A 14,214-nucleotide genomic window follows, 5' to 3' on the forward strand; every position below is an offset into this window, starting at 1 on the left:
ATTGCACGGCAATGGGAAGTCCCCGAATTCTTCTACACTGACAAAACAAAAAATTCGGGGGTCAAAATACGGAATCTTGTGTTAGTTCAGCGGAATGTTAAAACTGAAAACAGGTCGCGGTCGCTTGAAATTAAATATGGGAAATATTACGTTAATGTATTAATCAAGCACTGCAGCAAACGTGAAATATTCGAAAAGATTCTGCGCTGTATGATTCCAAGGCGTCTGACGGAAAAACTTTTAAAGAAAGTAAGAGTTGATTACGAGCGCGCCCAGGCAGCAAAACAACGGAAGCGACACGGTCAAAGTTTTGCGTGGGCAATATCGTGTATCAGGTCCGGCCAAGATATTCGAAGGGGCATTCAAATATTATGGCGCCATTCGTTAACGATAGTTTTGTATCTGCTCGATTCCTCGGCTTTGTGCTTGATAAAGTTCACGCCTTGCAAAACAATGGGAGTTTTGCAGAGGTACGGAGTGGTTATTAGACAGGCTTTGTAAGAGAGATTGAAAAATGTTCTCTTCTTCGTCACAGATGAAAAATTTATTCCGACAGTGTTTCCTTGAATGAAGATGAGAGGCAACGCAGCAGGAAAATGTCGCTAAAAACTAGGATGTTAATCGCAATTAAAATTCTAGATTTCGTATAAAAATCAACAAAATGTATTTGTATCGATTTTGAATAGAATAATCAGAACAACAGATAAATCAAATCTTCATGAGACATGAATGTTGAGATTTCTTCACATGTCCCGATTAATCGTAAAATTACATTTTCTTAGTTTTCATTGCACACATAATGAGGCACCGAAGTATAGGTTTTAAAATGAGGTTTTGTTTCTTTTTCAATTACATCAGGCGTCAGGCGCGTGCGGTTCTAAACTTCTTAGTGATAAGTTCCGTTCAGTGCCGCGCACAACTAGCGTGCCATCCGCTACCCGCCGCTTGAAATGAATCATTAAAGCCAATATTTTGCAATAATAATTATCTTTAGTTCCTCATAATGCGACAATAATGAGAGCGTTGAATAAGAGTACCTTATGAAAATATCAATGCACCAGCTACCCGATGCTTGAAATGAATCATTAAAGCCAATATTTTGCAAAATTATTTATCTTTAGTTCCACGTAATGCGACCATAATGAGAGCGTTAAATAAGAGTACCTTTTGAAAATATCAATGATCCCCTGGAACCAAGAATGCTTACAATAGTTTCAAATCGTTGCCAGCAAATCTTGTGTTAATTAGGCAGTAAATATTTTCGTTGAGAAAAAATTAGATAACTAAAAATTTTGCATAACCCAGCATGTTTTCGGACCACCGATATGATTTCCGCGTACCATTAGTAGTACGCCCACTAAAGGTTGGGAACGAGCTTTAAGGCTGCCTGCGACGAACGAAAAATAAATAGCATGGAAATATTAGTACATCTTGCTCTGAACTAGGCACATTTGGTTCATAACTTTATAGTGCAGGAACATTGAGACAACTCAGAAAGCAGTCCCGAGCACGCGGGACGACCGAAGATGTAATTAGGAAGCAAATTGAAGTAGTGCGGCAGCAATTGGATGGCTCTAGCTAAACAGAAACGGTCACCAGAGCCCAACTTTGAGGAGCATTACGAGGCGTACGCTCCTTTAAAGGCCTCCTTTCCAGAGCTTGTCAGCGGCGACGGCAATAAAGTAACAGCATCTCACACAAGATAAACGAGCACTGGAGGCGAACAGGGAAGTAGTACATTTAAACACGAAAATTAAATGTCTGTGCTTTGGAACAGGGTAAGACAAAGTCATTATTTGTCTTTTGACAAAAGGGCGACATTTTATTTGAAAATACAGTAAGTCAAGCAATATAAATTTTGTAGAAAGCAAGTAGAATGCGAAAATGAAACTTAGAAGAATCAGCCATGAACGATTAATTTGTTGATTTACCTTTCAGAAGTGCTAAACATCATCAGGAAGTTCAGTCCGTACAGTATTTTAAAAATGAGAGTTTCATTTATAGTATAGTTATTATCATTTTAATTCAGTATTACTTGTATCATTTTAATTCAGGTGTAAAGTGGTAAGACTGTATCAAACGAAGTCAAGGTTTGAAATTGCCGAATTAAAAATATTAACTAATTAATTAATAACTTATTGGCTTTAGTTTTTCGTAACCACATATGATCTAAAATCTATTCAATTTGAACAAGCAAAAATTTAGGCCGAACGAAAAGTTCAATTCATATTTCGTTATTGGTCTTCGAATGAGCCCTTCAGGACAAGGGTTCAACAAAGCATGTGCTTAAATCCTTCTGTACACTCAAGCAAATCCCCATACTCGTTTTTCGAGCTCGCAATATCCGGAGGCCGTCGTTGCGCATCTCGATGCGCGGCTTATTGAAGATTATCGAGCAAAATTTCACCGACGATAGCATAACGGCGCTCGAAAACAACAGCGATTTTCAATTTTGCTCGCCCGTCAATGTCTTGTTGATGGCTTCAGAGCTCGACTTGATGAATAAAAGCCTGCAGTGGAGCCATTAATCGTAATTTTCATCAAGCAAGAATATGCACTCAAGTTTTTGTGGCCGGTCATGGGACTACTGGATCTTTAATACGCGGTAATAATAACAGGAAATAATACTAATGAACAGGAAAGAAGGAAATGTTAGGTCGGGAATAATATTAATAAGAAAATAGAGTGGAAATTTGATTGGGTCAAATAACTATCCCAGACTGAAAATGTATTTCATAAACCGGTGAACAATGACTAAAAAAATTGACAATCTGAACTTTTTATAATTTTTCTATAAATTAAATAGGAACGAAATGCACGTTGTACAATGTACATGTACAATTTAATTTTGATTTTTTATCAAAAATTATTAATTATTAAAATTAAAAATTGCAAATAAACAATCATTTGTTCAATACGTTAGCGTACATTGATACTAGATGCTCATTTATTGCGTTAAGATATGTTAAATGATTTATTTGGTCTCACTATGCAACAAAATAGTAGCAGAAACTTGCATGTGAATCAGAATAGAACACACAAAACATCTAAAAAATAACTACACTTACGCACGCTACGAGGTATATATGAGGTATATTTGACGCTGTTTCATTGGCCGTTATACTCAATAAATTATTCATAGAATTAACTAAATCAACAAAATATGTAATTTGTCCACCCACACTCTTTTAGTTTTCTAAGAGTCAACTAACTATTTTTACTCAAATAGAATACAATAAAACATTACACGGGACATTGCAAAAATCTATGAAAAAAAACATTCGCAAAAAATGCAGTTTCGAATTTGGTTCATACATATTTCAATCAGCGTCTGGTTCATGCAACCAAATTCAATTTCTCTCCAAGCGTCAGTTGTCAGACGCATGAATATAAGATTTTATTGACTGTTTGTGCATGACTGGTAATGACGATCAGTTTCTTACTGTGCATGGAAATGAAAATGTAACAGACTCGATCTAAGCTTCCAATGATAATATTTTATACAATGGTAAAAATAATAGGAATAATATTCATTATCTAAATTATAAATGGACAATAATAGGAATTTTCTTCAATAAAACCCAAAGCAATAATAATTATAGTTAACACACGATATTGTTTAATCCGCAGCAGCAGCAAATAATAATAAAAGGAGACAAGTTACATTGCGTACCACTTACAGAATGGAGACGATAAGAAAAGTCCGTACTATGTTAGAACGAGCGCAGCTGAGTTGCACACTCCTCTCTCCGTCAGAGCAGCCGCGTCACTAAACCATTTACACCAACCATGGGCTCATAGTGTCTAGTTTTATATATAACAACAGTTATATATGTAGTTCCAAATGTAAGCAAATGAGAGTATGAGTGTGAAAATAACGAGTGTTTGCATTCTAGTTCAACGATTAAGAGAGCAATGTGAAATTAATGATCATCATTAATATCAATAAAATCTACGGACAATAATGCCAACATTTAAATACCTCGGTGATCAAGCGATCGAATAGTTGGTATAGTGACCATTGAAAATTTTATATACGCATGAAAAGAAAAGCATCAGAAATGTAATGGGTTGAAACAAAAGCTGAAAGAAAACTGTGACACAAGCCCTATAAGTCAAACATATATAAATTCATAATAAATTTGTTTGCATTGATAATAAGGATATGCCAAATGATTGCTTCGCACAAAATTGAATTTCGTCAACCTCTGTCCGTAAAATTTAATCAAACACTTCGATAATCGGCCACGAAACAGATAGTTTCCATGGTCTTGCCAAGAGTTGTTGCCATCTAAAAAATGCAGTCACGTGAGCTCCCGGCAGACATAAAGAATGTTCATGACCTTAGCAATCGAGAAAACGAATTATTTTCACAACTAACTTAAAAAATTCATCCAACATGAACATTTGTCTCAGTCAGACAGATATGGAAAAAACTCAAAACGGAAAATATTTGCCTTTTAAGTGTATTAAAATTTAGTATTAAAAGTTTTCCCGCCTCTTCAACACAGCATTGTTATGAATGAATAATGACTTTCGCGACTTATTGTTTCAAGCGCTGTATCAATATGAAGATATAAAAACAATTTCGACTTTGTGGTCAAAATTATTCCGTCAAGTGGTATTTTATTACCAGTTAATGGAAACTGAAAATGTTACTACGCCATTTAGTAAATATCCCATTTTATCATTCATATGTAGAACATCCATGAAGCTCTTTATTCTAACTCCTAAAAATGTAAAGAAAAGCGGACATAGAGCATCTAACTTGCGCACTGGGCGAGCCTACGCCGTACCTGTGCATGCAGCTGATGAGAACGAAACTTTTGACTGGGTATGGAATTTTACGCAATACCAAATATTTCGAGCTTTAGTGAACGTACTTTAAATGTAATTTAGACGTTCAATTTTCAGAATAAACACGAATAAATATTTTTTAAATTAGTGGTATTTTCTTCTAGCATAAAAAATTAGTATTTCTTCTTTTTCGGTGTCCACTTGCCAAAGGGCATAGAAATTTTAGAAAAATGCTTAAGCTGAAGAGACAACTATTCATTTTTTCAATGCTGAAAGCGTAATTTTCGCATTAATCTATATATTTTGATGTACAATTTTGAAGTGGTATTTCACAGATGCCAATAAAATTTGAGTTTAGAATAATGTAGGAAGAAGACATAAGATATAAACTAACCAATCATCACTTACAGCAATTTCGTGCAGCTTCATGTTGATATACCGAGACTGCGCTTCGCCATCTTCTCCCACCACTCGGAACGATCCTCCGTACTGAAACAAACCTCAAATACATTAATATTTGGAACCATAGGCATGATTACATGCACATTCACCATAACTGTAGAATAATAATGCAAGCGTTTAAAGTATTTGCGTCACGTGATCCTTACAAAGGACTATAACAATACGAGCGTTTCACTTGTTACAAAAAAACTTCAATGAGATTTTTTAAAACATTGGAAACCCAAATCAATTTTTAAAATTTAAATTTAAAATAGATTTTTTTAAATATTGAATTTAGCCTCAGCAATAGTTACAGATTAAAAAGCACAACACGAAACCATTTTTGAATGAATGAGATAATTAAAGATGATTCGTAATTTGTTTACCAGCTGATCAGCGGCAAACAGAAATGTTATTTTGGGCAAGAAAGATTCAGTTTTAAAAATATACAAACCATTATACGACGGAAATATTTTATTGTTTCATTAAAAATTTTAGAATGGTCCAGATATGTTGGAATGCGCATCATAAATGAATAACAATAAAACAGAATGATGAGCAAACGTACAATTTTGTACAATTATTTTCTTTTGTTATTATCTGTTGAACTCACAATTAATATTCAGCATAGATCACATCGATGCATAATGGTGAAATTACTTGAAAACTTGTATCATAAAAAATATTGCTGAGAGTCCAACAAAAGAAGTAAGCGTAAATATTGTCGTAACCTACAGAAAGCAATTTAGACGGTCAATAAATTAGAGCAATGACTGCACTGAGCACACACGGCTACGCAGCACGCAGAGAGCGAGATGACACAGGGTTACCCTGACATACAGGCGTATTCGGAGTTAAAACACGGATTAAGTTTTTGCATGCGTTGTGTTAAAGAGTAAGGTAAAAATATGACACTGATCAGTCGAACATTAGTAAACGACAATCCAGAAACGTGAGTAAGTTCAGGATTTGAAACGAGTGATGTTGCAGCGACTCTTACTGACATATGTACTTCCTTCAGAAAATCATTAAAGTTCATAATATATAATTGAAAGAGAATCACATGAATGACGATCCTGCCATCAGTAAAGAAACATTTATTTATTTTTAAATGACCCAATATGTTGTTGGAACGAAAAGTAATACAATAGTACCGGCCAAAATTGAAATTAGAAAACTTCCACTGAGCAATATGTAAAAACTGAAAATGTGTGGCAGACAACACTAAATAAAAACCATAGTCATCAAAATAAGGTTTTAAAACTTGCGGAAAAACTTTCAGATACATGAAAACGTTCAAGGAATATTAAAAAAAATATTGATCACCCTTGCGTAATTGGAAAGCACACGTCGGATTGTGAAACTTTATTGCAAGAAGGTGGCCTTCCCGAGACTCCCACCCATGGCATTGCTTAATTTGGGAGTCAAGAAACGAAGGAAAACTCTCAAAATGATTTAATATAGGTTATGCATCCCACGAAATTTAGACAACTGTCTTGTTGACGTGCTAATGCAGTGAAAGAGACTGTTCTCTGTTGCAAGTCATTGAAGAAATTCTACTGTAGAAAACATTTGGATAAAAATATTATGCAGGAATGGTTCCCGATGGCATAAATGGTTGGAAATGTGTGGCTTGATTTTCAAAGCACAATAGAGAAAAGGAAAACTTAAGTTGAAATATTTCTTCTTCATTCAACAGGAGAGGTTTAGAGTAACATTAGGTTGATTGTGTCATTATAGATAAAGCTAATCAATAATGTAAGAGGAAATATTAAGGTAATAGATCCACGCATGCAAATTTATAGCAAGGCAGCGACTTCCGGCCTTAAGGTAAGTTACCATCTATCGAAAAGAGTCTGACTTCAATTCCAGCGCCTCGTAGAGAAGTCAATTTTCTCTGCGTGATAAAAAATGAGATTCCTTCGTTGGATAATAGCAAGCCATGAAAAACGCCCGTGACATCGCTCTTAATGAACACGAACACGCTGCACGCGTGAGGTGGAAGCGTTTAGTGGCTCTATATATGACACTGACCAATGGACTCCAGTAATATATTGTCGGTCGTATTCCAGTTTCGTATTTGAAATAAAAATTCATGTGCAGCATGGATCCCAATGGCCCAGCATGGATCCAATACAGAGCAGATCATGGTAAAACATCTTTGCAATTTTAAATCTACAGTATAAGTCCGGAATTCATTTCAATCCGTTATTTGATAAGAAACAAAGACTTTCTGGAGAAATAGGAAATGAAGATTGTGTGAATTACTGTTGTGAAAATGAGAATGTTGTTGAGAATGGAAGCAATGAGAAAGAATCGCTGGACCATACTGTTCAATGTTCAAAGTGTAAAAGCGGCCAACTGGGAGTTCAACGTACCAACAAGATGTTTTGTAATGACTAGTGGAGTGAAGTTTTGCGCGTTAATCGAAACAGGTGCACAAGTCGGTCTGGTAGATGAAGATACCGTAAAATTATTAATTCAGAACCAATCATATTTGAAAATTCGTAATTTCAATGCTTATTAGATATCGGGCATTAGTGGTGGTAAGACAGAGGTTCTTGGTTATGTAGAAGATTGATTAGAAATGTCTTAATTTTTTTTTGTATTCCCGAGCTGTTTGTGATTGTTAAAACATATGAAGTGCCATGTTGTGCCATTTGAGGAGTTAATTTTTCAATTGCAAATAGGATTCCTTTTGAATTTGGGAATTTTGGCGTACCTGGGCAATCGGGAAGAATTAATCTGTCTGGTCCCTGTAGAGAATCGGTAAATGTATGTGTATATATTGCAAGCCATAGGACAAATATGTTCATTCTCCGGGATCGTAACTGTAGATCTGACTCGGATCTCTGAGTCTGAAGAGTTGGAGAAGATGCCCTTGTCATGTTAAGGATACGGTCATGAGAGCCAGGCAGTGTGAAGAACAACTAATGCATTAATTGCAGCTCTTAAGCGGTGGGTCGTATAGGACGTGTGGTTGTGAGTAACTTCATGTGAGGACACTGAGGAGCCCCCAGCCAATTAAGAGGTACTGGAATAAATGCAGAGTAAATAGTATCGGATTTGTGAGTGCTTGATAGGAACGAACAGCATGTGGTAGTGTTGCCATTTTTTAATTTCTTGTTGACATAATGTTTAAGATACACACACAAATGGCGCATAATGGAAAGCACAAGTTAAGGAAAATGACAATGAATAATTTTTTTCACCCGTTTATTAAAAATATAATATAAGATGTAGCGCGCACTTGCATACATTGTCAGTTTATAAAGTTTCCTCTCAGCTTGTAACCCGGCCTACTTTAACACGTTAAGTGCGGCTATGTCTTATTCAGGGCGTATTTCTTGGGTCGTGCCGGTCGTGTGACAATTAACACTAGGTATCCATTTGACTTACTTGCTATTGATTTGCTAATATATCATTGTAGAGGAGAAATGCAACTTTTATAGATGTCTTTTATATTGATTCTTTTTTAATCAAATGGCTTTAGACTTCCGTGCGATGTTGCCGGATCCACTCTGTATTGCGGAATGGAAGCTCTATAGGATCACTCGATATGCGCCACCATACGGGACAGGTGCGTACTGTGCACGGAATCCCTTAATATTTTTAGATAGGATCAATATCATTGTGTTGTATTGTGACCTGTAATATATTAGTGTGATGTCAATCCGTATAGCTATAGGTGTGAAAAGTTCTTCTTAGTTTTGCGATTCAGTTTAAGGCATGACCCATTGTGTACGTGTAGTGTCTGTAATAGTTTTATCTCATACAGAGAGACCTCCGAATCGTGATCCGAAGTCTTGACTTCGCTTCAACTCACAAACGCTCTGTTTATCTTGTCGTCGTTGTTGAATGAAAGTTTTGCATTTGATTGTCCTTATTCTCCTGTCGGTTAGTGTGCTGATGTGCAAGAAGTGTGATGAACTGTGGTTGGGTTATTGCGGATTGGATAAAGTCTCAAGTTTTCCCAGTTGGTACTGGCCCCGTCACATCATAGGTTTTACTGTGGCAATTATTAGTGTGCGTTGACCGTTTGTATATAATTTTATACTATCCCGTGCCACATAGAGATAAAAAATCATCATTATCAAAAAATATTGAGCGATAATGGTCCTGAATTTTGGTCTAGTTAATTTGAAAGTACCTTATGCTTTTCTGCCTACAATATTAGTCATGTGTTGTCGACTAGATTTAGAGCCCAAGGGAAATGGGCCGTGGAATGATCAAACAAAACGATCATAGAATTTGTCAAAGGCGTAGTTGAAGAGAATCCAAAATCATGGGATACGATGTTAACAAGGCATTTATGGTGTACAGTAACACGTGGCATGCATCCATTAAATTTTTTCCTTTTGAGTTCATCCTGAGCAAAGCTCATTCATGTGATGCTAACATTCCTCAAGACTCGAATTATACGGAAACTTGGATGGATGCTCACGCTGATTTTAAATCGTTCAAAATAAATGAAAAATTTGCAATTTCAGGAATCAGGAATCAATTACATCACAAATTACGAAAGAAGTTTACAGGCCCCGTATAAACTAACTAAAAATCAATGCAATGGTCTGAGCTATGAAATTTCCAATGACAAGAGACAGTCCTTAAAGCTCATGACAAGCAATTAAAGCCATGGTTCGACCCACCAGACTATTTACGGGACTACATGCGCATTGAAACTGATGTACAACCCGAGTTGCCTGCAGGTAATTCACGGGATAGCAGTGATTATGCATTATGATTATTTTGATTATGCATGTCCTACAAATGCGGCGATGTTGAGTGAGAGTGACCGTAATGAAAGTATTAGTATTTACTTATGCTACGCCGGTTTATAGGGCACTCGACGCACTGTAAAGAGTATAGGAAGGGAAAGCTTGGCGTACATTACTAAAAGAGGCTGATTGAGAAGTCTGAAAAACACTCTTATAAAATACTGGAAGTCGTGTGCAGGCGATGCAATCTTTGCGACGATTAGTTTCGACGTTGCAAGTCCTAATCGTGCTCCGGTATTTACGTGAGCGCATAAGCAAACTGGTTAAAGTGACTACTTTTATCTCTGTTTGTCAGTAAAGATTTAACAATAAAAAATGGAAAATATTGTCGACGGTTCAATTTGAAATATAAACTGTCTTATAGTTTAAGTGACCAAATTCATGTTATGGAACCAAGTCGACAAAATTTGAATAGTGACGGAAAATACACTATTTTCTGCTTAAAATCAAACCGGAGATCATAAAAAATGTATGCGTAGAGCTGCCATATTTGTTGACACTCACGGCTGATCCGAGGGACTCGAGCTCAACAAATTGAGACGTTGCGACCATAAAAGACAAGCAAGGCCATGAAACGCGCTGCCGAAACCAAACAAAGCACTCAAAAGTTACGCAGAAACTTGACACGCGCAGATCAAAAGGAATAAAGTTCGCGAACTCAAAGAAAAATTTATGAGCTTCTTCCAAAAATACGAACTTTGGGTGCCTCGTTTAAATTAGCATTCAATTAAAAAGTCTTTATTTTTTGCCCTTTGTGATCTCGCGCGTTCAAAATTAAAATAATCTTTTAACCCTGGGTCACATATTGCGACAGTAAATGTCGTTGGCCGTTGGAAATGGCCGTTGCGACAGTAAATGTCGTCTATCTTGATAATTTACATTGAAATTAGATGAGATTGAAATTAGATTGAGATTGAGAATTAGTTGAGAAAAAAAATTGAATAGTTAAAACTGGCACTACCTCTCACGAAGATATTGCCAATAATTGAGGTCAAACTTTCCAAATATTGCTAGTTTCACACTAATGATACATCAAAGCAACAGGATACCGAGTGGAATTGTTTATTTTGATATTTTCCATACTTTGGTTTCAGCATTATAAGTATCAGCGTACGTGATATTTAATATATTAGTACAATTGAAGCCCTACTTCTGAACTTTACTCATCAACAGATTGAATTTAAAAACTAAGTAAACTTAGTTCCTTAAGCTGCGCTCGGAATAGGAGCCATTTCGTCACGTCATTGCGATCTGTTCCGTTTCTTTTACACTTGCCAGCAATCCGTTCTCTCTGTGTCTACTTCGTCCATGACATTAGTACGCAACGCGGCGGCGTTTAGCATAGTTATGACCAAGATTTTTTATTTTCATCGTGAAGTAACGAGTTGTGTGCAGGAGTTGCAGCGTTCATTAACTTGAGATTTGATTTTATCGACACCGCTATACAGAGATTAAGTTCGTATTTAGGAGTACCAAGGTGCTTCACGCAGCCCATTAATCATAAGTACACGTTAGATGTGAGATTCTTACTGATTATTATAACATAGCTAATAGCGAAATCTTATAATTACTCTCACAAGACCCCTTGTAATAGCTAGCTTGAGTTACGTTTCACGAGTTTTATGTTTGTGATCTAAAAACCAAGAACCGTCCCTCACATGAAAGCCATTATAGTGCACAGCAATGGGTCAGAGGATATGGATTGAAATACATTTTTGACCCGGAAAATAGCAGGAAGTCAACAAAGATGCAAGGCAGCCGGAAAATTTTCAAAGTCATCATTAAAAACAAGTGTCCGACCAATCACCCATGTTCCAAAGGTCTGTGATACAACAGCGAATTAAATTGGAACTAGTAAAAGTTATAACTGCTTCGTTCAAAAATTTTGAAACAGCTATAATTTACAGGAAAAGTTGAATGAACACATGATTTGATGAAGAGATTTTCTTGATCACTTATAAACTCACCGTGCAGAATTCGACCATGACCATCTTGCGTGGCGGTGCATCTCCGTCGTCCGCAACGAAGCCTCCTCCGCAATCTGCGGCAGCGGTCGCCTGAACTCCACGGACTTCATGTGTAGGGTTACGAGTGCCTCTACAAGACAAAGCTGATGCTTCGCTAACTTCGTTCACTACTATTTTTTTGTCAATGCTCTTGCACATTTTCACAAAAGAATTTTTCTCCGAGGCAGTGGTGTCCGGGTGATATTTTATTTCGTTCAAACTATTCTCATCAAAATGTTCAGTCTGAAAATGTCTTATTAATTTGATTTCAGAATCGCTTTTATTTAGAGTGCAACAAATTTCGTCTCCAGAGCTGAAATTAATTATATTTCGGCTCCAAACAACAGACTCTTCTTCAGTTTTTTCTCTTAATCGATTATTTTCATGATTTCGAGAATCACCGTTTTCAGAATGTCTGCCAGAAACAGCAGCTGTTAACTTTCTCAGGCTTTTCTCGCCGCTGTCAGACACGAAAGCGATGTTAACGAAGCCGCCATCATCGTCTTCAGACGTGATTTGGTCATTTTTTTCGCTAGCGTCTAATGCAAAACTTCTTTTTGTGTTCGACCCTGTACGATTCAGCGCTGCTTGAATTCTGATCACGTCGACGATTTTTCTTTGGCTAAAACGAGTGAACATTTGATCGTGACTTGTAATTTTTGAAGAGCCAGTTCGATAATTGTCAAGACTTTCTAGTGATTTAGTGACGCACTTTGAATCGCGAAGTGGGCGTTGGAAACCATGAACAAAAGTATCATCTTGGCCTCGCTTTTCCGCCCCACTCAGTTTCTTTTCCACGACCAGACGAGCGCTCTGCAGCGTCTCCTTCCACTTCATCCTTCTTATATACAACCCACTTCAGAAGTGATATAATTAATATAACATTCATCAAGAAGCTAACTATTTGAGATAATGGCAATCACAGATAAATTGTAAAGCATGTGGCTATATCATCCATCACGAATTGTAATTTTTCATTAGTAATTTTTTCAGCAATTATTCTTTTTCCGAAAAACCAGAAGTAATACAAGTGTTTAAATGTGACATTTTAGCGATAAGCTATGTTCTAATCTAGAAAAAAATACAGAAGCCTGAGAAAAAACAATAAAATCAATTTTAATTGAGGTACAATAAAAAATTTTAAATTAACAACAACGCAATAGTTTTCATCACGAATATTAACGTATCTGACACAATTAAAACAATGCACGAAGCAATTAGATAGGCAACAAACCGGTATATACATATGACCTCATCAATTTATGTTGTGTCACTACTTATAGGTCACCACGTTGCTTGTGTCTCAGTTTTGACCTAGCTTGTTTTTGTAATGTTTTTTCCAAATTGCAAGCATAAAAATTTTTCCTAACCGAATAAGGAGGTAAAAGTTCAATCTTAATGGGGAGCAATAATTAATAGGTAATAATTGTTTTGATGCGACAGAAATTTTAGTGATAAGACCGACAGTACGAACAAAAATCGCTTATTATTCTTTTCTGATGAGAATGCGTCCACAAATCTTTTGATCACTTTAAATAATACACATGCATCAGTTAAAATTCAAAGTGATTAATAAACTTTAAAGAATTATTCTGCAGGTGAACCTTGGGTCCTTCCATTCACGAAAAATTCTGAATCTCTAATGTACGAAAAAATAAAATTTAAAACTATGAAACAAAATTTCGAGCAGTGTTGCAGAGGGGCTTGTAGGGTGGCTTACTTTTGGGTAAAAATTGAACAAATTTAAGCGCTGGGATTACAAGGCATTGCAAGGTTTCCATAGCGATGCAGGAATGAACATCCAAGCATAAAAAAATTCTGAGAAAAGGCAAAGCTGAGCCGTTATAATCCAATCAGAGCGCGAGCTCCAAATGGAATGGCCATATAGAGAGAAAAATGACGACGACGAATTCGCGTCCGCCGCACCGGCAATCAACATCACTCGCAATCCATTCCGTCCAATGACAATCGCGAACCAGATTCCAATCCTGGTAATTAGGAAGCATAAGAGAACAATAATTAATGAGACCACAGGACAAGGATATTGCAAGGATAATGCCGCGAAAGATGACGCAAAATTTCGAGCTCACGCTCACGTTGAGGGTAGGCTGAACTTCTATCAAAATGCCTTGCAAGGCGTCCGATGGATGCGAAATCGAAAATTAAACATGCAATATTGCTGAAAAAGTTGA

General features: G+C 36.5%; 1 protein-coding gene across 1 annotated transcript in view; it reads right to left on the bottom strand.

Annotated features, from left to right (window-relative positions):
• LOC125178539 overlaps positions 1 to 13,084 on the bottom strand; it is a 59,121-nt gene extending 46,037 nt beyond the window's left edge. The window contains exons 1-2 of the mRNA XM_047882527.1: positions 11,984 to 13,084; positions 5,206 to 5,286 (exon numbers count right to left, since the gene is read on the bottom strand). Of these exons, the coding sequence (XP_047738483.1) occupies positions 5,206 to 5,286; positions 11,984 to 12,859 (957 nt within the window). The 5' untranslated portion in view covers positions 12,860 to 13,084. The remainder of the gene's footprint in view (positions 1 to 5,205; positions 5,287 to 11,983) is intronic.
• Between the last annotated feature and the right edge of the window lie 1,130 nt (positions 13,085 to 14,214).

This window comes from Hyalella azteca, unplaced genomic scaffold (assembly GCF_000764305.2).
Source record: "Hyalella azteca isolate HAZT.00-mixed unplaced genomic scaffold, Hazt_2.0.2 contig1382, whole genome shotgun sequence".
Taxonomy (NCBI): domain Eukaryota; kingdom Metazoa; phylum Arthropoda; class Malacostraca; order Amphipoda; family Hyalellidae; genus Hyalella; species Hyalella azteca.